The 23611-nt window shown below is 42.1% G+C and overlaps 1 protein-coding gene and 1 long non-coding RNA gene across 2 annotated transcripts in view; one reads left to right on the top strand and one right to left on the bottom strand.

Annotated features, from left to right (window-relative positions):
• Positions 1-23611, top strand: part of LOC149463396 (uncharacterized) — a 352919-nt gene that overhangs the window by 139319 nt on the left and 189989 nt on the right. The window lies entirely within an intron of this gene.
• GP5 (glycoprotein V platelet) lies at positions 872-23494 on the bottom strand. The gene is made up of 3 exons (XM_089675654.1): positions 23391-23494; positions 3833-3967; positions 872-3710 (listed from the first exon to the last, which is right to left on the bottom strand). Exon 3 carries the CDS (start codon positions 3693-3695, stop codon positions 1770-1772), a length of 1926 nt encoding a protein of 641 aa, XP_089531780.1. The 5' UTR covers positions 3696-3710; positions 3833-3967; positions 23391-23494; the 3' UTR covers positions 872-1769.

Genomic DNA, 23611 nt, shown 5'->3' with positions numbered 1-23611 from the left:
TGACTAAATTTAATTTTTTACATTTTTTTACTGGACATGTTTAATAGCAAAAAGTCAAAAATATAGTTTTATTCTAAAAATTGTCTTTTTTTGTTTATAGCGCAAAAAATAAAAACGTAGAGGCGATCAAATTATTTGTGGGAAAAAAGGACGTAAATTTCATTTGGATGCAGCATTGCATGACCGTGCAATTGTCAGTAAAAGTAATGCAGCGCCGTAATCGCAAAAAATGGCCTGGTCAGGAAGGGGGGTAAATCCTCTGAAGGGCAAGTGGTTAACACTAAACTACTAAAGTAGTCCTATTTTTTAAATGTCACACTTCACGAGTGCTAAACATGTCAACATTGCTAAATCACACGATTTTTTAGTAAAAATGTACTTCTTTGCCTTAACGTTAACTGGTTCACAATCTGGATAAAAAGACTAACGCTTACATCTAAAGTGGCTGTTCCAGGAACAATCTGTGTGTAATGTATCATATTTAAATGGAATTTTCAGTTTCACCATATTTTTTTGGCAGAAAAAGATTTTAAGGTAAATAAATGTATCCAATTGTTCAATATTTATGATTTGCACAACCGTTTGGTTTTACTGTTCCATCCCATAATGCAAGTGCATAGGACAGTAAACCTATAGAAAATACAGTCTATGTGATTAATATCCTCAACAGATGGTAAATAGGGAGGAAGAGTGATTGTAATAGCTAATCCACAATGCCTCTACTGTCTAATCTACAAATTGATGATCCACTTGTGTGCAATAAAAGTCAAGTGTGTTGTGCTGTGATGCCTAGGGGTGTTAGGGTGCCATTCAATGCAACACACCAGACCATGTTTGATGTTTTGCCACACATTACAGCAATCTCAACAGGAGGTATGCAGAATATTTTATTTCTAAGATATCATAATGCACTCTTCTTCATTCTATTATGTATTCTCCTGTTGCCTATTAATACACAATCTTAAAAATGGGAAGGGAAATTAGTAGTGAATATAATATATATCTATAGGCAATAACAGACACTGGGCAAGGTTGTCACAATCTCTAGTTTCAAGTTATTGGAAAGCCCTTAGGCGTTTGTTCTCAGCTATAACCCATGCCTGGGATGGTTTGTGAACTAGATCAAGAATCTTCTCCCATTGGCTTTATAGATATGTAGTAAAGACACGCATTGGGGAAAGGACATCAAGCTACCAATTGCAATATTTTGAGCTCTCATTTCTCCCTTATGTTAAAAGATTTTTTTTACCAATTACAGTAATAGCTCATAAAATGCCTATTTAAAAAGTTTAACAAAAGAAAAAAAAAGAATCCCAAAAGGAATACACAGGAATGCTAAATGTGACCCACCAAGATGGGACAGTATTGAAAAAAATGCAAACCTGTCACCACATCAAAGAAGAATCAAATAAAATATTGCTGTGTAAATTGACACTAAATAAATTCTGAAAATGAACATTGCCAAAGTCATCCTTTAATATATACATTTGATGACTTACTGAGAAATGTCCATTACAGAAAAGGAGAACAAACCTGAGGAACATGACTACACAAAATCCCTTGACTATTTTAAGAGCTTTACAACCAGGTTTGGAAACATATAGCACTATGAAAACCACAGAATTTTCAAAAAATAAAACTGAAGACAATATGCTATACTGTATACCTATACACATTAAATGAATATAAAATTACTTGTAAAGGTAATTAAGAAGTGCATAACACAAATATAAGGAACATTGCAAATATATAAACATGCAATATAATTATTATTTCTTTACAGAATTAGGACTTATTGGTATTAAGATACGCTGTAGCTCTACAGGATCTTTAGCACTACTGAAATAAGTATGAATTTTCCTTATTTTCAGCATAATGAAACATGTCACAACTAGAAGAAGAACTTGAATAGCTGCTGTAACCATAATGAGATAAGAGATTATTTTTCCATATGCTAGGCAAAATCCAAATAACTTTCTAAGAAGACGAATATGTAAATCTTCTTTGAATTTATGGTCTGTTCCCATATGAATAGCCGAAGATGTGCTTGAAGAATCATTATTATTCCAACTAGTGGTAGGATCAGCAATTTTGGATAAATCATTTTTTAATGGTATAAGAGTTGTTTCCTCATGACTTGGATTCACAGATACATTGGTGTGTGTGTAATGATCAGCTAGCAGTTTAGTAGGAGTAAGGGTCATCTCACCTCTTATGCTTTGTGTAGTACTGGCTAAAACAGACGATGTGGTTACCTCATAGGAATAGTCATTTGCTATGGTTGTATAGCTACAGATTGGTGCATCAAAATGAAGGACAGATTTCCCTTTGAGTGCGGAAGGATGTTCACAAAAAATGGACATGGAATTCTGCACTATTTTTACATTCATTTCAAGCCAGAGCTTGAAATCTTTAAGCCTGCAATCACATGCCCAAGGATTGTCATCAAGACTAATGTTTTTAAGCTTCGTCAAGGTTTTAAAGAAGGTACCTGGCAAGTTACGGAGTTTACTCTTGTTTAGGTAAACAATTTCAAGATTTATAAGAGGATGAAACAAATTCTCAGGAAGATCCTCAAAAACATTGTTATGTAGAGAAAGAATTTTCAGATGTTGAAGATCCTGGAACAAGCCCTCACCAAGAAATTTCAAGCTATTTGAATGCAAGGACAGCTCCTCAAGTTTGCTCAGACCACTGAATGATTCTTTTGGAAGACTCTGAAGCTTTGGGTTTTGTGTTAGGATCAATAACTTTAGATTAGTTAGATTACTAAAAACAAAATTAGGTACTGTTAAAAGATCTGTGTGATAAAGCCACAAATCTTTGAGATTCTCCATTTTGCCAAAAAGCACATTGGGAAATTCGGTTAAAGGGTTTTCATACAAAGTCAGTTTAGCTAACAAAGGCAAATGGAGAAATAGTCCCTCAGGTAATATATTTATTTTATTTTTGTGAAGCATTAGCAGATTCAATTTTGGTAAATTGTAGAATGCTTCTTTGTCGACCATTACAATTGAATTTGCATACAAATGTAACTCTTCCAATTCAGTGAGATTATCGAACATTCCAGGTATTAATATCTCCAGACAATTATTATAGAGAAATAAAATTTTCAGTTTGAACAATGAGTTGAAAATATACTTTGGCAAAGATGCCAGCTTATTTCTGGATAAATTTAATTTCTTAAGATTTACAAGATGATCTAGTAATCCAGCAGGCAATTCTCTAAGCAGATTTCTGTTCAATATGAGATCCGATAAGTTTGTCAGGTTTTGAAATATATATGGATCAAGATCAGACAATGCATTCTGATCAAGAAACAACTGCTCCAGATGAAATAATCTGTGGAAAATTCCTGGAGGTAGACTTCGTATAGCATTTTTTGTTAGCTTCAGTGATTTCAGAAGAGGGAATTTTTGAAAAGCCCCAGATTCTATCACAGAAAATTGGTTGCCTTCGAAAAACAGACGTAAAGTAACAGGCATTGCTTGAAAGCTGGTATTGGTCAGTTCTGTAGCTTGAGTGCAGTTTATAAGAACATATGTAAAATTATAAGGAATGGATAATGCAGCAATATCTGTAATTGAAGTACCCGAGCAAGCAATGAAGTCCTTCACTGAGCAGTTACACAAGACTGGGCAAAAAGCATCAAGAGCTACAAAGCTTGATGTCATTAATATTAACAACACAAACATGATTGGCAGCAAAACCTAGAAAACAGAAAGAACAGAAATCACAATTGGTTCTGTCATATTACATATTCATAAAAATTATAAGGTTGACTTCAAACATTACTACAGCTCTATTATATATATATAAAAAAATTACATACCCAATAGCTACCTCTAAAAAATATCTTTATATGTTGCCGTCTAGTCTATATGTCCGTTAAAAATATTCTTCAAGGCAGAATGTATGTAGAAGTATAGCAGAGTGCATCCTGCTGATAGCGATGCTGACAGTAGATCTGGAAATAGATGCTTATTACACAAGAGCCCTTTTTTTAAAAGAGGGAAACAAAATGATGTCATGTGATAAACATACATGGACAATAAGAGGCACATCATTCTTATTTGCTGCAGTGCTGAACTGGAATGCCCATCCTTATGTTAAAGGACCAGTCCACCACCTAAAACTATTTTGATTTTTGGTAGAGGTTAGACAATTAGGCCACCATTTGAGCCCTGTATTGCTTTAAAACGTCATTAAGTTTTTTGTGGCGTTCTCGCTCTACACCTGCTGTAGACATGAAAAAAGAGTTGCACTCTCCCCATATGAACATGTAACAGGAAGCGTGTGAACAGCCAAAGCAGCAAAGAGAGTAGAACAGGGCAAGGAAATTTATTCTGGAAATCCCCAGGAAACTCATGACTCAGCCCACCAAAACCCCACAAAGGCTGTAAGGTACACTATATTGTCATAAGTATCCATGGCCACAGGTATATAAAATCAAGCACCTAGGCATGCAGACTGCTTCTACAAACATTTGTGAAAGAATGAGTCGTTCTCAGGAGCTCAGTGAATTCAAACGTGATACCATGATAGGTTGCCACCTGTGCAATAAGTCCATCCGTGAAATTTCCTAGCTACTAAATATTCCACGGTCAACTATTAGTGGTATTGTATTAAAGTGGAAGCAACTGGGAACAACAGCAACTCAGCCAAGAAGTGGTAGGCCATGTAAAATCACAGAGTGGGGTCAGCGCATGCTGAAGCGCACAGTGTGCAGAAGTCGCCAACTGTCTGCAGAGTCAATAACTAAAGACCTCCAAACTTTGTGTGGCCTTCAGATTAGCACAACAGTGCATAGAGAGCTTCATGGAATGGGGTTCCATGTCCAAACAGCTGCATCCAAGTCTTACATCACCAAGTGCAATGCAAAGCATCAGATGCAGTGGTGTAAAGCACGCCGCCACTGAACTCCAGAGCAGTGGAGATGTGTTCTCTGGAGTGATCACGCTTCTCTGTCTGTCAATCTGATGGTCGTGTCTGGGTATGGCGATTGCCAGATGAACGGTACTTGCCTGACTGCATTGTGCCAAGTGTAAAGTTTGATGGAGGGAGGATTATGGTGTGGGGTTGTTTTTCAGGAGTTGGGCTTGGCCCCTTAGTTCCAGTGAAGGGAACTCTTAAGGTGTCAGCATACCAAGACATTTTGGAAATTTCATGCTTCCAACTTTGTGGGAACAGTTTGGGGATGTTTCGAACATTACTACGCAACGGTGCACAAAGCAAGATTCATAAAGACATGGATGAGCGAGTTTGGGGTGGAGGAACTTGACTGGCCTGCACAGAGTCCTGACCCCAACCTCATAGAACACCTTTGGGATGAATTAGAGCCAGGCCTTCTCGTCCAACCTCACAAATGCACTTCTGGAAGAATGGTCCAACACTCCCATAGACACACTCCAAAACCTTGTGGACAGCCTTCCCAGAAGAGTTGAAGCTGTTATAGCTGCAAAGGGTGGGCCAACTCAATACTGAACCCTATGGACTAAAACTGGGATGCCATTAAAGTTCATGTGCACGTAAAGGCAGGTGTCTCAATACATTTTGTCAATTTAGTGTAGGTGGAAGCTGTTTTTGCTTCCACAGCCCTCTCTTTCTATATACTGTATATATACAAGGGGTGTTCAAGTCAAACCAGGACTTTTAATGTTACAGGGATAAAAAAGGGATGCTAGCGTGGTCGTACTACACGAAGTAGTAAATGGCAAGTGTGTACTATTACTGATAGGTGGCACACATTTTGCAGGCCAGTCCAGAGACTGGGAATCAAGATGGCAGACAACAGTGATAGTGTGTGCATGGACCAGCATGCAGTGATGATGTTTCTTGTTCACAAAGGCGTAAAACCCGCAGATATCTGCGGAAGACTTCAAGCACAATACGGCGATGAGACGCTCAGCTGTACTGTGCTTGAAGATGGCCGTATGTCCATCATTGATGATCCCAGCCCTGGTGGTTCCAACCCACAGCAGTCATTCCTGTGAACATTCAGCACATGGCACACCTGATCCTGGCTAATCAACGCATAACCTGTCATGAAATTGCACAAGAGTCTAATCTTTCTGTGAGAATGGTGAACACAATTATGACGAAGTGAAGCAGGCTGTCCTAGGGTGGTTCAAGCATACTGACAAATCTTTCTATGCCGAAACTTTCCAGGCATTAAACGCTAGGATAAGTGTAGAAATGTAGCAGGGAAGTATGTAAAAAAATACTCCTTGAAATTTGTTAATTTATTATTTAAACTCAAAAGTCCCAGATTGACTTTAACATCCCTCGTATATACATAGTATGTATACAGTGGGTAAAATAAGTACTGAACACGTCACAATTTTTCTTGCTAAATATATTTCTATTTCTAAAGGTGCTATTGACATGAAATTTTGACTACGTCAGTAACAACCCATGCAATCCATACATACAAAGAAACCAAAACAAATACGTGCAGAAATTAAGTTAGGTGTAATAAAACAGAATGACACAGGGAAAAAGTACTGAAGACAAGGGAGGTGCAAAAATGCAAGACACCAACTGAAACCTATCAGTAATTAGAAAGCAATATTGCCCCTTGTCAGTGCAAATTAATATCAGCTGGTTCAGTCTCAATGGATAGCTTATAAAAAGGTGTCTCATTACCAAGGTGTCACACAAGCTGCTCCTCAAGATTTCTCACAAAAGAGTGAAAAAAATTATCAGAATAGTTGTCCAAGAGCCAAGGACCACTTGTGGAGAGCTGCAAAAAGACCTGGAAATAGCAGGTACAATTGTTTCAAAGAAAACAATATGCAATGCACTCAACCGTCATGGCCTGTATGCATGCTCACCACAGAAGAGTTCATTGCTGAAGAAAAAGCATGTTGAAGCTCATTTATGTTCAAATAATTTTTTATTGAAATTTTCCAAATATCATGACAAACATAACATTGTATAGAAAAAGTCGATGTGGTGACAATTTTATTTCAATAGCACCTTTAGAAATATATTTACAGAGAAAAATGGTGACGAGTTTAATACTTATGTTACCTGCTGTATGTAGAGGGCAGGTACGTCCTCTTCAGTCCTACTTATTAATCAGCTGAATGCAAGTGTAGCACTTTTCGTCCAGTGGCTGTGAAAAAATATTTAAACCTCAATTATTATCATATGCATAAAGTGAAAATCTCAAATAATATTTTTCATACAAATTTCACTACTATTCCAATGATATACACAAAACATGGTGCATTTAAATTGGACTCCGTTCCACATGATATATATTAAAAGCAACAAAATCCTATGTGCAAATCTGGAATTGTCACATTATTATTGTGTTCACTTATGTGAAAACGCAAATCTATAACAAGAGCACCAAAGTGCACTCGATTCCACCATGTGCAATTGTTACAGGTGTACCCCTACCGCCACGGATGGACCTAAAAAAGCTTTAAGAGTTTTAACCAGGCTTTTTAACTCTGGTTCTCTTGCAACAACATGTATGGTCTCCTTCTGCTCTCCATGGATGGGCCTCAAAATATTTAAGAGGTATGATGAGGTTTTTAAACTATGGTTCTCTTGCAGCAACATCTATGGTCTTCTTTCACTCTCTCCATAAAGGGTTAAAGCTCATAAGAGACATATAAAAGTGCTGATAGTGTAGTATGTTCGATCTTTTATTACATATCCACTTATAGAACAGATTTCCTTTTATATAAATATAACATATAGGATAGGCTTTGCAGCATACAGCAAATATAGAAACTTCTTAGACTGGCTGGTCCCAGCTCTCCATCCACTACTCGGATACTACAGTAGCTCCGGCAAGCATAGTGAGGTCACAATCCCACCTACCCGACACGTTGCATCCAATAGGATATTCCCAAAAGTAGGTGGGGCCTTGTTTTGGAGAGGATCAGATCAGTGCTGGGACACATTTATAATATCTTAGATAGCAAGTGTGGTTGCTGTCGATTTTGCCATCTACAGAGAGGAGACCTGCGTACAGCCTGGAAAGACTCAATTGTCTGAGATTTACCTTCTGGGTGAGCCTGCCTTTAAGTGGGGCTTTCAATACTGAGTGTTTGGAACCTAAGCACACTTGGACCCATGTATTAGGACTGGATGGGAAGCTGTAACTGCCTTGTTTGAGCTGAGTCTGAAGACAGTCTGTTTCTGTTTGCTGACAAATGGGGCTTTATGTTTCCAGAACTGTCTGACAACAGCCTATTTTCCCCTCCAATCCCAACAAAATACATATATATACACAGTGTTGTGAAAAAGTATTTGCCCCTTCCTGATTTTTTTTTTTCAAATTTGTCACACTTAATGAGTCAGATCATCAAATTTCATTATTACATTGGGCCATCACTGCTTTTGCCCGACTGTTCCTATGGAATTGATGGACATCTGCTGTTCTATATAAAGAATTTGTAAAAACAAAAAAAAAACTATTACACAAAGATAACCACAATAAATACCAAAAGCAGCTTTTAATTAATGATTTCATTTAATAAGGGAAAAAAGCTGTTCAAACCTGCCCGACCTTATGTGAAAAAGAAATTGCCCCCTAAATCTTATAACCGGTTGTGCCTCCCTTGGTTGCGACAACTGCAATCAAGCGTCAATCTAGCTGCTGACTTTTAAAAAAAAGCCAATTACCTGTCCCTGGGCCCGTGGTGTGTGTCCCCCCTCCAAATACCAGACCCTTATCCGAACATGTAGCCTGACAGGTCAGGAGGGGGGGGGGGGGAAGAGAGCGAGCACCCCCCATCCTGAACCATACCAGTCCACATGCCCTCAACATGAGGGGGTGCTTTGGGGCGGGGGGCTCCCCTCCCCCAAAGCACCTTGTCCCCATGTTGGTGGGGACAAGGGCCTCTTCCCCACAACCCTGACCATTGGTTGTGGGGGTCTGCGGGTGGGGGGCTTATCGGAATCTGGAAGTCCCCCAGATCTCGCCCCCCGCCATGTGAGTATGTGACCCTGCCCCCGTGTGTCATCATTGACCCAGCATGCCCCGGTTGATGTCACAAGTGACGGGGTCACACACAATGCCACTGGCCTTACATATTTAACCACTTCCCGTCTGGCCCATGTACATAAACGGTCGGATAGGAGCAGTGCAGGAGCGGATTGCCGTTCATAAACTGCGCCTGCATTTTAAAGCTGTGCGCACTCCCTAGGATCGCTGTACGGGACATCTGTGTAAGGTCCCGATCATGTGATCATTGATTCAATAAATACCACCAAAATAAAGTTTTATCTGTCTCAAAAAAATGCTAAAAAATTCCTATGGGTACAGTGTTGCATGACCGCGCAATTGTCAAAGTGTGATAGCACTGAAAGCTGACAATTGGCCTGGATAGGAAGGGGGTAAAAGTGTCCAGACTTGAAGTGGTTAAGAACTATTAAGCCAGCGGAGCAGTCAGCAGGAGCCAACGTTGAGAGTGGGGGGGGGGCGGGATCTGGGGGCTTACAGATTCAGATAAGCCCCCCCATCTGCAGACTCCCACAACCACTGGCCAGGGTTGTGAGGAAGAGGCCCTTGTCCAGTCAACATGGGGACAAAGTGCTTTGGGGGGAAGCCCCCACCCAAAACTTCCCCCCACATTGAGGGCATGTGGCTTGGTATGGTTCGGGGGGGGGCGCTCATTCGTCCCCCTCCCCCTTTCCTGACCTGTCGGGCTGCATGTTCGGATAAGGGTCTGCTATGGATTTTGAGGGGGGACCCCAACACCATCTTTTTTTTAAACTTTTGCATGGGGGTTCCTCTCAAAATCCATACCAGACCTGAAGGGCTTGGTATGGATGGAGGAGGGGACCTCCACACCAGTTTTTAAATTATTTTTGTGATTGCAGGCAATTATTTCTTTTATATACAGCTGTCAGTGGGGAAACCCGCTGACAGTTGAAAAAGTTACGCATGGTTTCACTACTAAAATACCGCATGACTTGATAAAATAACTTCTGCGGTATTTTAGTAGCGTTTAGTACTTTAGTGAATTAAATTTTTTTAGTTTTAAATGCTGTGCCGTATTCTACCGCATACTCGGATGCGGCAAGATACTACATAAAGGAGAGAGAGGGGCGCCAGACTAAGTACAGTATGAAATAATAATTTTATTGCACACAATACAGTAGTAACTCACAGGAGGTAAGTGGTAATTAGGCATTGGTATAAGGGACATCATCCAGAAGTGGTGCCAGAGACAGAGTGGAGGAGGTGAATGAATATCCGAGGGCCACGGCTATAGTAAAGGCCAGGTCTCCTCAGTCACATCGATTCCTCTGCAGCCTGCATGGGCTGTCTCATGTATAGAACCAGCCTGGAACACAAGATGGCCACCGGGCGGAAGTGACATCACTACAGGAACGTGATGCCACAGGAAGGGGGCGGTAACGCGTTTCAAAGCGGTTTGCTTCTTCGTCTGGCAAAGAAGCAAATATGATTAGTCCAGCTTAACTCTATACGGTGCTGCCTTATGACTGCCCATAACAGCTGATTACTTCCCCACTTCCTATTGGACTGTAATATGCTAACCTCATCTCTCCAGCACCAGCATATGACCTATTGCTACATGCTCAAGCATTTAATTGTACAGCAGAGAGATACTATTTATCCCCTTAGCTGAACATTTTCCGGATTACCCATGGGACTGTAATATCCATACCCACCTCTCCAGCGCCAATATATTACCTACTGTAAGATACTGCTTAGTGAATTGTGCCCATTGTCCTGCTGCATAACCCAAGTGCGCTTGAGCTTGAGGTCACAAACTAATGAAAGGACATTCTGCTTTAGGATTTTCTGGTACAGAGCAGATTTCATGGTTCCATCAATTATGGCAAGTCATCCAGGTCCTGACGCTGCAAAGCAGCCCCAGATCATCACATTACCACCACATTTGACTGTTGGTATGATGCTCCTTTTATGAAATGCTGTGTTCGTTTTTGGAAACAGGGAGCTGAGCCTTTGAATTATTTTTTGGTCAGCAGTGTTTTTCGCCTTGGTACTCTCCCATGGATGCCATTTTTGTCCAGTCTCTTTCTTATTGTTCAATCATGAATACTGACCTTAAGTGAGTCCTGCAGTTCTTTAGATGTTGTTCTGGGTTCTTTTATGAACTCCTGGATGAGTCATCATCGTGCTCTTGGAGCAATTTTGGTAGGCCAGTAACTCCTGGGAAGGTTCGCCACTATTCTAAGTTTTCTCCATTTGTGGATAATGGATCATACCATGGTTCACTGGAGTCCCACAGCCTTCGAAATGGCTTTGTAACCCTTTCGAGACTGATACCTGTCAATTACTTTGCTTCTCATCTGTTCTTGAACTTCTTTAGATTGCGGCATGAGGTGTTGCTTTTTGAGGACTTTTAGGGCGTTTTAATTTGTTAAACAGCTTCTATTTAAATAGTTTCTTGATTCAACAGGTCTGGTATGTGGCAAGTAAAATTAAACTCAGCTTTCCAAAAAAATGTGGTTAAATCAGTTCATTCATATTTTGCGGGGGCGATTCTTCTTTATACATAGGGCAAGCAGGTTTAGACAGCTTTTTTTTCCCTTAAGTGAAATCATTTAAAAACTGCATTTGTATTTACTAGGGTTATCTTTGTGCAATATTAAAATTTGCTTGAGGATGTGAATCCTTTAAAGTGTTACTAAACCCAGTGCCCTGCATTCACTGTATCTGGTCTTCCACAGTACACAGAACAGTGAAATGCAATTCTAAAATAAGTATTGAACACGGCACCATTTTTCTCATTAAATATATTTATAAAGGTGCTATTGACATGAAATTTCCACCATGTTGGCAACAACCCATGCAGTCCATATATACAAAGAAATCAAAACATATACGTTCAGAAATTAAGTTATGTGTAATAAAATGGAATAACACAGGGAAAAAAGTATTGAACACATGAAGAAAGGGAGGTGCAAAGAGGCATGGAAAGCCAAAGACACAAGCTGAAATCTATCAGTAATTAGAAAGCAATCCTTCCCCTTGTCAGTGCAAATTAATATCAGCTGTCTCAACTGATGGCCTACAAAAAGGTGTTTCGATTCCAAGGTGTCACACAAGAAACATCTCATGATGGGTAAAAGCAAAGAGCTCTCTCAAGACCTTTGCAACCTTATTGTTGCAAAACATACTGATGGCATTGGTTACACAAGGATTACTAAAAACTTCTAAATGTTCCAGTAAATATTGTTGGGGCCATGACCTGGAAGTGGAAAGAGCATCATTTCACCATAAACCGGTCACGACAAGCTGCTCCTCAAGATTTCTCACAAAAGAGTGAAAAAAATTATCAGAATAGTTGTCCAAGAGCCAAGGACCACTTGTGGAGAGCTGCAAAAAGACCTGGAAATAGCAGGTACAATTGTTTCAAAGAAAACAATATGCAATGCACTCAACCGTCATGGCCTGTATGCATGCTCACCACAGAAGAGTTCATTGCTGAAGAAAAAGCATGTTGAAGCTCATTTATGTTCAAATAATTTTTTATTGAAATTTTCCAAATATCATGACAAACATAACATTGTATAGAAAAAGTCGAGTACAAGGTTCACAATAGGAGATTAACAGCATACGTAATACAAAAAGATGTAACCGACCTCCTACGGTCGGTAGGGAGCTCGATTTTCCGTAATCATGTTTACATGAGAGGTATGCTCGTTGGTTTGTGAACCATACTAAAAAAAAAAACCGTGAAACATAAGGGACTAGGTAGTGATAGAGGGCACCGATGAGCTACAATTATAGTATCCTATAAGAGTTATGGTTAGTAATCAAGTAATTGAGCAATTGGGGTGTTTTAACCATCGAGACCAGTGTAGTATGAATTTATGGTAGGAAGAGTTTCTGAGGGCCGTTCTGCGTTCCATCTCGCATTGTAAATTGAGATCAGCAATTAGACGGGATAGTAGGGGAGGTGACGTGGATCGCCATAATTTTGAAATGTTGGTCTTTGCTGCTACTAGGATGTGTATTATAATGATGCGTGAACGTACGGGAAATTTTTCTATGGTTAAATGAAGGAGGGCTATAGCTGGATTTGGGGATGTTGGTAAACTTGAGACCGACGAGATTATTTGGAACACTTTATTCCAATACGACTTGAGGGATTTACATGACCAGAGCAGATGAAAGAGCGAGCCACTTTCGCCACAATGTCTCCAACAGGTTTGTGATTGATGTGGATAGTATAAAGATAATTTGGTAGGGGTTAAATAGCATTGGTGGAGAATTTTCAAATATGATTCCCAGTGGGAACTACATTTCGAGGCTTTGTATGTGATGGTAAAGGTTGTTTGCCAAGATTGCGGAGTTGTTGGGAGGGTCAGAGCCTTCTCCCAGTTAGTCAAGGATGATGTATGGGTTATAAAAAGTGCTTCGGTTAGTAATGTATAGAAGGTAGAAATTCCTTTCTTTGGGTAAATAGTCTTGTGGAAGAAATGGTGCGCAGTAGCAGGGATGTTAATTTCAAGTGGTATGTTTATTCTATGGAGTAAATGGGATAATCTCATAAAAGTAAATAGTTCCGTATCAGGAAGATGAAATTTCTTCTGAAGAGTTTGGAAAGACTCTGGTGTATGAATGTTGTAGGTATCTTGGATATATTGTATGCCAAACGCTCTCCAAGATGTGAGGTTCAAATGGGGGGATAGGAGCTGCAGAGAAGATATTGGGGTAGGCATTCATATGTTAGACTTGTGTGAATGAGTATGCGTTAGGAAATCATGCCAAGCTATTAGTGAGGCCTGGATACAAGGGTGTGTGTGTAGAGGTCCAGTTTGCGTTGTACGTGGCGTAAATAATAGATCTGACAGGGCACCTAACGGGTACAAGGAAGCTTCCATGACTGTCCACGTTTTGTCATGGGTAGGGTGCCACCAGTAGAAGAGCTGGTCCAATAAGACCGCTTGGTAATAGGATTTTAAATGAGGGAGGCCGGCTCCTCCTCTGGAAGGAGGACGGATCAGTAGGTTTGTGGAGCATCTAGCCCGTTTGGAGTTCCATAGGAATTTATTTAGAATTTTTTGCAGTGTAGAGAAGAAGGAGGAGGGTATAGGAATAGGTAATGTATGGAAGATATATAATATTTTAGGTAATATGCACATTTTGATAGTAGCTATTCTGCCTAACATTGATAAAGTGGTTGTACGCAAGCTCTTAATCTCCTGCGGAATTGTGTCAAGTAACGGTTTAAAATTGGCTGCGTAGAGTTGGTTGGTTTTAGGCGTTAGTTTAATTCCCAGATAGGGTATATTATGTGGTTCCCATTTAAAAGGGAATCGTTTTGTAAGCAGGGTTTGGGTCGGAGCAGGGGTGTAAAGGTTTAAGATAGAGGACTTGGGTTCGTTAAGTTTATAAAATGAAACATCTGCATAGGCATGTATGCGTGAGCGTATTGAAATAAGCGATTTATAGGGGTTTGTAATCATTAATATAATGTCGTCTGCAAAAAGACTGATTTTGTATTCATGCTTGAGAAATTTAATTCCCGAGAAATTGGGGTCATTCCTAAGGTTGGATGCTAGTGGTTCGATGAGTAAAGCAAAGATTATGGGGGAAAGAGGGCAACCTTGTCTAGTGCCGTTAGAGATTTGGAATGGTTGCGAGAGCCATTAGTGAGGACTCTAGCAGAGGGTTTGGAGTATAAGGATAAATTTGCTAATAGCATCCAGTCCGTGATTCCGAATTTTTGGAGAGTTAGTGTCATGAATTGCCAGTGAATGCGGTCAAATGCTTTTTCTGCGTCAAGTGAAAGGAGGAGTGAGGGTTGGTTGTTTGATTCAAGATGGTGTAATAGTGATATAATTCGTCGAGTCGCGTCAGGAGCTTGTCTACCTGGTATGAATCCCACTTGGTCAGAATGGATTAGCGTGGGAAGGTATTGGAGCAGTCGTTGAGCTATTATCTTGGCATAAATTTTTAGGTCTGTGTTTAGCAGTGAAATTGGTCTATAATTCTGAACTAATTGAGGGTCTTTGCCCGGTTTAGGGATAGTGGAGATTATTGATTGTAGCATGTCAGGGGGAAATTCCCCTTTAGAAGTGACATAATTATAGAGATCAGATAGGTGTGTTTTGAGGTTGGACGTGAACGTTTTATAAAATTCATTAGTAAAGCCGTCGTTACCCGGTGATTTATTCATGGGAAGTTTCTTAATGGTGTTCTCGATTTCTGTGGGAGAAATTGGCACAGAGATAGAGGCTAATTGGGAAGGCGTAAGATGGGGGAGATCGGTATGACGTAGGAAATGTTCGATCGACTTGTTTGTTGGCTGGGTCGTGTTTGCGTCATCCTTAATATTATATAGAGATTGGTAGTAGCACGCAAATGCGTTCGCAATATCTTGTGGATTGGACAATGAAACACTTGAAATTGGGTGTTGAACCTTCGCAATTTTGTTTTTAAGCCGTTTTTGTTTAATGGTTTTGGCAAGGAGAAAGTTTGTTTTGTTACCTAGCGCATAGAATTGAGATTTCGTTTTTTGGAGGTTCATATCATAAGTGTGTAATAGAATGGAGCGTAGTGTATTCCTATCTCGGTTTAAAGCCGCGGTTGTAGTGGGGTTCGGGTTTTGTTTATTAGAATCCGCGTTCTGGCGTATGGAAGTTAAGAGTTGGTCAATTTGCTGGGATCGTTGTTTTCTAAGGCGAGAATTTAATTGAATGAGGATACCTCTCATATAAGCTTTATATGTTAACCAAAGTGTAGTAATAGAAATGTCCGGGGTGGTGTTGGTTTCAAAAAAGAGGTGATGGGCATCCAGAATAAATTTCTGGTTTTCCGGATGATTTAAAAGTGTAGAATTCAGTCTCCAGATAGGTGGAATCGCTGATCGTCTGTTATCGTCGAAGGATATGGTGATCGGTGCATGGTCAGACCATGTTATAGTGCCAATGTTGGATGATAAAACGTGTTGCAACGTCCATTTGTCGGTGAGAAACATGTCAATTCTAGAGTACGAGAGATGTGGAGGTGAAAAGTAGGTGTAGTCTCTTTCTGTTCCATGTTGGCATCTCCAGATGTCATATAGATCATGGTCGTGTAGGAAGCGGTTGAGGTCAAGATTAGTGGATTTCTTTTTAGAAGAGGAATCTAAGAGTGAATCGCTGAGAACATTGAAGTGTCCGCCAATGATAAGTCTGCCTTGTTTGTGTTGGGAGATAAGGGTGTAGAGTTTATGATAGAATCTTATTTGCTTGCTGTTTGGACCGTAAACGTTCACCAAAGTGTAAGTGATCTCATTGATTTGGCATATCAAGATAATGTATCAACCTTGTGGGTCGATTACAGTGGAAGTAGGTTGGAAAGAGAGAGCGTCATTAACGGCAATAATTACCCCGTTTTTCTTTTTCGTGTTCGTTGCCAAGAATAGTTGTGAGAATCTGTGCAGATAAAGTTTAGGGGTCTTTTCTGTGGCAAAGTGGGATTCTTGTATGAAGATAAGATCTGTTTGAGTCTTTCTAATTTCTTTTGAAAGCATCGATCTCTTGAAAGGGGAATTGAGGCCTCGCACATTAAGAGAAGTGATGGTAATCATTTGTAGGCAAGTTTTCTGAATAGAAACATATGTGGGAAGTTTTGTTGGTGGTAGTCAGGGTCACGAGGTTGAGGTCTTGTGCCAGGAATATATATTTGATGGTGCCAGGGGAAGGAACAGGTGTAACGGGAAGCAAAAACATTAAAAAAACACTTGCTCATAATGCAAGTAAGCAATGTAGCCAGAAATGCTACTTCAAAAATGGGGGAGTCAAACCGGTCGTGACCTCCGAGAGGGTCACACCTACACAAAACTGTAAAAGCGATAGTCCTTGGGTGTAGGCCTATCGCCAGAGATAGGGGTGGTCAGAGAACGCCACCAGGGAAAACAACTAAGTAGTATAAACGCAGCGTGTGCCGCACAGCCCTTCAAGTTGCTTCCATGTTTTGGACGGATCCAGGGTTGTTCTTCTGCGGGTCTGCAGGCAAAATACTCCAGGCCTTAAGGAAGTCCAAACCGGCCTCCAGGTTTTTAATAGTATAGACCCTGCCTTGGTGCCGTACTATTAATTTCGTGGGGAATCCCCATTGATAAGCATGTTGTGATTTCTGAGCACTTTCGTGATTGGTATCATTTTTTTCCCGATTGGAAAGTGTTGCCTTGGATAAATCGGCGTAGAGACGGAGATTCGCATGCGAGGATGCAAGTGGAGGTGGATTTCTAGCCGCCAACATAATTTTCTCTTTAATATGGTAGAAGTGTATTCGAACGAGCACGTCTCTAGGGACGGATGCTGCTAGGAATGAAGGCTTAGGGAGTCGGTGGGCTCGATCGATTATGGCCTCTACTTCAGAGAGTGTTGGGATTAGAAGTTTGAGGAAATGATGCAAATGCGGCACTAATGCGTCATTGGAGACCGTTTCTGGGATCCCCCTAAATTTAATATTATTGCGGCGCGAACGATCCTCCATGTCGGCCAATTTTAGGTTGAGTTGTTCGATATCTGATGCGTGGTCTGTATGAGCATCAATCAAATCATTGTGCGCTTCTACTATGTCTGCTATGTTGTTTTCAATATGGCGGATTCTGCGTTCCTGTTTTTGCACCAGGGTAGTAATTTGGGTTAGTGGCGCCGATATATCGTTATGCAAAGTTTGGCGCAGTGATGTTAGCATGTTTTTCATGCAGATTTCCGTCAGTGGTTGGTCAGAGGCTGGAAAAGCATCAATACCGGTCAAGGTGGCATGTGGTGGCTGAGGTGAAAAATGTAGGGCCTGGCAGGTGTCATCAGGGTCACTAAGCGTGGCCTCGATTTAACTGGGCTGCAGGTCGTGGGTGAGAGTGGGGGTGAAAACTCACCAGGGTCCCCTGGATAGAGCTGATGCTGCAGCCAGGGATCGACAGGCTGGGACCTGTAGTCCTCCTCCTGGCCTCTGCTTTCCCCCTGTATGCCTGCATGGCGGCTGCCATCTTGGATTCCCGGCACAACGGCCGGGAAGAAGTTTGTAAGTTTCCCTGGTTGCCCCGGGCTTTTTTTCCTGCAGGGCATGTCTAGTGGACTGCAGGGACCTTCCGGTGAGTGAATGTTATCGTTTGTTTTCCCTGGGGCCGTAGTGTGCCGCTTCTCTGCTGGCGGGTGGACGGAGCTGTATCTAAAGCGCGTCCATCCCGTGCCGGCCGCGCATGCGCCCCTTTGAAGCTCATTTAAAGTTTACTGCACAACATTTAGACAAGCCTGTGAAATACTGGGAGAATATAATCTGATCAGATTAGACCAAAATTTAACTCTTTGGATGCCATAATACACACCATGTTTGGAGGTCAAATGGCACTGCACATCACCCCAAATGCCCCATACCAAAAGTGAAGTGTGTAGGTGGGAACATCATGATGTGGGGCATATGATACTGGCAAACTTCATATCGTTGAAAGAAGGATGAATGGAAAAATGTACCAAGACATTCTTGATAAAAATCTGCTGTTATCTACCAGGATGATGAAGATGAAAAGAGGATGGATATTTCACCAAGACAATGATCCCAAACACTAAAGTCAGGGAAACGCTCAATTATTTTCAAAGAAAAAAAATAAAACTGCTAGAATGGCCCACTCAATCACCTGAATTGAATCCAACAGAAAATCTTTGGAAAGAACTAAAGAACAAAGTTCACAGACCAGGCCCACGGAACCTTCAAGATTTCAAGACTGTGTGGAAGAATGTGCCAAAATTACACCTGAGCAATGCATGCAACTAGTTTCTCAATACAGGGGCATCTTGAAGTTGTCATTACCAACAACGGATTTTGTACGAAGTATTAAATACATTTCAGTTTGCATGATCAATACTTTTTCCCTGTGTAAATCCATTTTATTACACATAACTTAATTTCTGAATGTATTTGTTTTGGTTTCTTTGTACATATAGATTGTATGGGTTGTTACCAACATGTGGTGAAAATTACATTTCAATAGCACCTTTAGAAATATATTTACCGTATTTTTCGCTCCATAAAATGCACCCGACCATAAGACGCACCTAGGTTTTAGGAGGAAAACAAGAAAAAAAATATTTTGAACCAATGGACTGCAGACATAGTATAGGAGATGACCAGAGACTGCGGACCTACTACAGGAGATGACCAGAGACTGCGGACCTAATACAGGAGATGACCAGAGACTGCGGACACCGTAGAGGAGATGACCAGAGACTGCAGACACCGTAGAGGAGATGACCAGAGACTGCGGACACAGTAGAGGAGATGACCAGAGACTGCGGACACAGTAGAGGAGATGACCAGAGACTGCGGACACAGTAGAGGAGATGACCAGAGACTGCGGACACAGTAGAGGAGATGACCAGAGACTGCGGACACAGTAGAGGAGATGACCAGAGACTGCGGACACAGTAGAGGAGATGACCAGAGACTGCGGACACAGTAGAGGAGATGACCAGAGACTGCGGACACAGTAGAGGAGATGACCAGAGACTGCGGACACAGTAGAGGAGATGACCAGAGACTGCGGACACAGTAGAGGAGATGACCAGAGACTGCGGACACAGTAGAGGAGATGACCAGAGACTGCGGACACAGTAGAGGAGATGACCAGAGACTGCGGATACAGTAGAGGAGATGACAAGAGACTGCAGACACAGTAGAGGAGATGACCAGAGACTGCAGACATAGTACAGGGGATGACCAGAGACTGCGGACATAGTACAGGGGATGGCCAGAGACTGCGGACATAGTACTGGAGATGGCCAGAGACTGCGGACACAGTACAGGGGATGGCCAGAGACTGCGGACACAGTACAGGAGATGACCAGAGACTGCGGACATAGTACAGGGGATGGCCAGAGACTGCGGACACAGTACAGGGGATGGCCAGAGACTGCGGACACAGTACAGGGGATGGCCAGAGACTGCGGACACAGTACAGGGGATGGCCAGAGACTGCGGACACAGTACAGGGGATGGCCAGAGACTGCGGACACAGTACAGGGGATGGCCAGAGACTGCGGACACAGTACAGGGGATGGCCAGAGACTGCGGACACAGTACAGGGGATGGCCAGAGACTGCGGACACAGTACAGGGGATGGCCAGAGACTGCGGACACAGTACAGGGGATGGCCAGAGACTGTGGACACAGTACAGGGGATGACCAGAGACTGCGGACACAGTACAGGGGATGGCCAGAGACTGCGGACACAGTACAGGAGATGACCAGAGACTGCAGACATACTACTGGAGATGACCAGAGACTGCGGACGTACTACAGATGACCAGAGACTGCGGACGTACTACAGATGACCAGAGACTGCGGACGTACTACAGATGACCAGAGACTGCGGACGTACTACAGATGACCAGAGACTGCGGACGTACTACAGATGACCAGAGACTGCGGACATACTACAGGAGATGACCAGAGACTGCGGACATACTACAGATGACCAGAGACTGCGGACATACTACAGATGTCCAGAGACTGCGGACACAGTACAGGAGATGACCAGAGACTGCGGACATACTACAGGAGATACCCAGAGACTGCGGACCTACTACAGGAGATGACCAGAGATGCAGACTACAGGTGATGACCAGAGACTGCGGACCTACTACAGGAGATGATCAGAGACTGCGGACCTACTACAGGAGATGACCAGAGAAGGCGGACACAGTACAGGAGATGACCAGAGACTGCGGACACAGTAGAGATGACCAGAGACTGCGAACATACTACAGGAGATGACCAGAGACTGCTGACCATTGGGTAGTGGGGGTTTGTACCCGAATTTGACAGGTACCTGCTCCCACAGAGTTGTCCTTCCCCCCTCCCTCCCCGTAATCTTGTGGGACAGGTCCCAGAAGACTACGGGGCCATTCACAAATCGCAGCTCTTCTTGTGCATGCGCAGTGGGCACTGGGCTGTGAAGCCGCAAGGTGTCACAGCCGGGTGCCCACACTGAAGATGCCGGCCTGAGGGAGAGAAGACGACTGGTGAAAGCAGGACACCGCTGGAACGAGGAAAAAGTAGAACCGAGGAGCAGGTTCTTCTGCACAGAAGAGTCAAGCGTCCGGCCTGGTATTCTAACACGGTAGCGGCGGGAATACCGGGCCGGCCACTCCATAAGGCTCTGACATTTCCCATTTTTTTTTGAGGGGGGGGGGGAGTGCTTCTCATGGAGCGAAAAATACGGTACCTAGAAAATGGTGTTCAGTACTTATTTTACCCGCTGTAAACTTCTAACTTCCTTTTCTCGTCAGCAGTTAGAATAGTCTTGTGATTTCTATCAGTGTCCAGCAGAACACTGGTAAAGCTCATAGGAATTTCCATTCTCCCTTGACTGTCATATGAGGCTGCAGGACCCCTGACTGTGGACAGTGGATCTGGATAGTGCTGATTGGCCCTGTGCTGATTACATGCACTCCAAAAAAAAAAAAAACCCAAACAACTCTCTAGCAATGCACACCAAACTGAGCATGTGCAGCTTGCCACCAGTGCCCTGTTCTATCAGCAGATGGTTTAGGGACTGTGGAAGAAGGGGAGGCTCAGAGAAGACAGGATCAAACATCCTTTTTACACAATGCAGAGGATTAACCCCTTAAGGTCCACAGTGAGTATAACAAGCATGCTTTACTACATATACAGACTAATTATACTGTTGTGAGTTTAGTAACACTAAGTGTGACAAATATGTAAAACAAAAAAAATAATCAGGAAGGGGGCAAAAACTTTTTCACCTTTTTGTGTATATGCTTCACAGGGGTTGTAGAAGTTTTTAAGATATTGCCAGATCCACAGAGGGGGAAAGCCAATCCACTTTCCAATAAAGGTCTTCGCAAACAGTACAAGGGTGAGAGTTCTGGATAAACAGCTTGCCAGGGTTATTCCAGTCTCTGTGAAGGACATCTGAAAACAGTGGTTGCACCACAGAAGTCTTGGAGACACTAAAAGAGCCTAGATTGGGGACAGCACTTGCAGAAGCTACAGGCAGATCCACAAGTTTTAAAATATGAACCACATTAATAAGAGCTAAGATGGTCTTTAAGTTTAAAAGTAATGGCAGACACTTGCAACTACTCAGGGGACATCCTTATAGACTTAAGAGACTCAGCATAAAAAAAAAAAAAAACATCTTGGAGGCTGAAGGCTCAGAAGCAGCTGATCAGATAAAAATTCTGTAGGGGGAAGGAGTAGAAGCACACTTATGACCTCTGTGGTCAGATTCTGCAATGAAATGCAATACTTGGCCCATAAAATCCTCCATGACCGCAGTGAAAAACTCCTGGGATAGAACCAAGGAGAAGGTCATGCCCAACAGAGTGAAGAAAGACTCTGAGGGTGGTAAAGATTCAAGCAGAGGGCAAATTTCAGGCTGTTGGTGTCAGGCACTTCAGGGGACTAACAACTGAACCTCTAGTGGATTGTGAGTTAGAGGCACCAGGAACAGTGTGACTGTTCCCAACGTTGACTAGGAATAAATAAATTGCACTGCATGTCAGAAACAACATAGCTCATGAACAAGGCTTGGCCTTGAATACTCACTTCTTGGTAGCAGAAGGTCAGGTGGCCATAGGAGACTAAGTTACTATAGGCAGACAGCAAAGACAAACCATTGAGAGTTCCACATGCCACTTGCAATCAGGAGCAGCAGTAGGGAAGAGCTTTAAAATGCTGAATTGTGGGAAAGACTACTCAATACTTTAGCATTAACCCCTTCCACAGTGGAACCAACTTGAAGGGGGAATTTTAAAAAGGGTACCCAGTGGTTATAGTAATGAGGAAGATCTCAATGCTTCGCCTGCATGACCCACCCACAAAGCAAGCTTTTGGAGACAGGGTCACACCTTGGGCTGTTCCATGGCTCAGAACCTTGAAAGCACAACATTGCCAACAGTGCACTCACGTCTGGAAAGTGCTACAATGCAGACTCCAGTGCATGAAGGTCATGTTCCAGGGTAACCCTGCACACATCCAGTACAGCCTGGTCTGGGTACGGCACTCCAAAGTCTGGATTAGAACAGGCCAATCCAGATAGCTGTGAGACAAGCTCAGCAATGATGTAGCTGGAATCTTGACTGGAGTAAAAAACCCAAAAGGTTAGCTAGCAAAAAAGGTTACGCTCTTCTCCACAGAGTAGAGAAAAGATGTCCATGCTAATAGGATACTAGCTAAAAACTGCAGCATTCCAGAAGTAGAAGGGGTTATGCTGGGATGGTGCACAATTTTTTTTTGGCAGTGTCAAATCAACTCACGATGGTGGTATAGGCTCACAGTCTCTGAAATCCTAAGTCAATCAATGAAGGAAAACAAAAATTGGGTATTGGTCACTATTTTTACAAGCATTCCAACCTCAATCACCTTATGCATTGCAGAGCACTCAGGAAAAAAAAAATATACGACTTACAAATGTAAAAAGGGCAGCACAGTGGCTAAATGGTTAGCACTTCCACCTGTCAGTACAATGTTCGTGTAAAGCGCTGCGTAAATTGACGGCGCTATATAAGTACCTGAAAAAAAATAAGAAATGCTCAAAATATATAACATGGATAACGTATACAATTTACTGAAAACTTTACATGTTTCTTGGAAAATATGTCAACTAGAAAAAGCACAACATAAACTAGA

Source organism: Staurois parvus, unplaced genomic scaffold, assembly GCF_062004578.1.
Source record: "Staurois parvus isolate SC_StPar_1 unplaced genomic scaffold, SC_StPar_1.0 ptg000155l, whole genome shotgun sequence".
In the NCBI taxonomy this organism is placed as follows: domain Eukaryota; kingdom Metazoa; phylum Chordata; class Amphibia; order Anura; family Ranidae; genus Staurois; species Staurois parvus.
The sequence above is the reverse complement of the archived record's forward strand: the minus strand, read 5'-3'. Positions and strand labels throughout refer to the sequence as shown.

Coding starts and splice junctions, on each gene's coding strand:
- GP5 (XM_089675654.1), bottom strand. CDS start 3,695: ATGTTTGTGTTGTTAATATTAATGACATCAAGCTTTGTAGCTCTTGAT.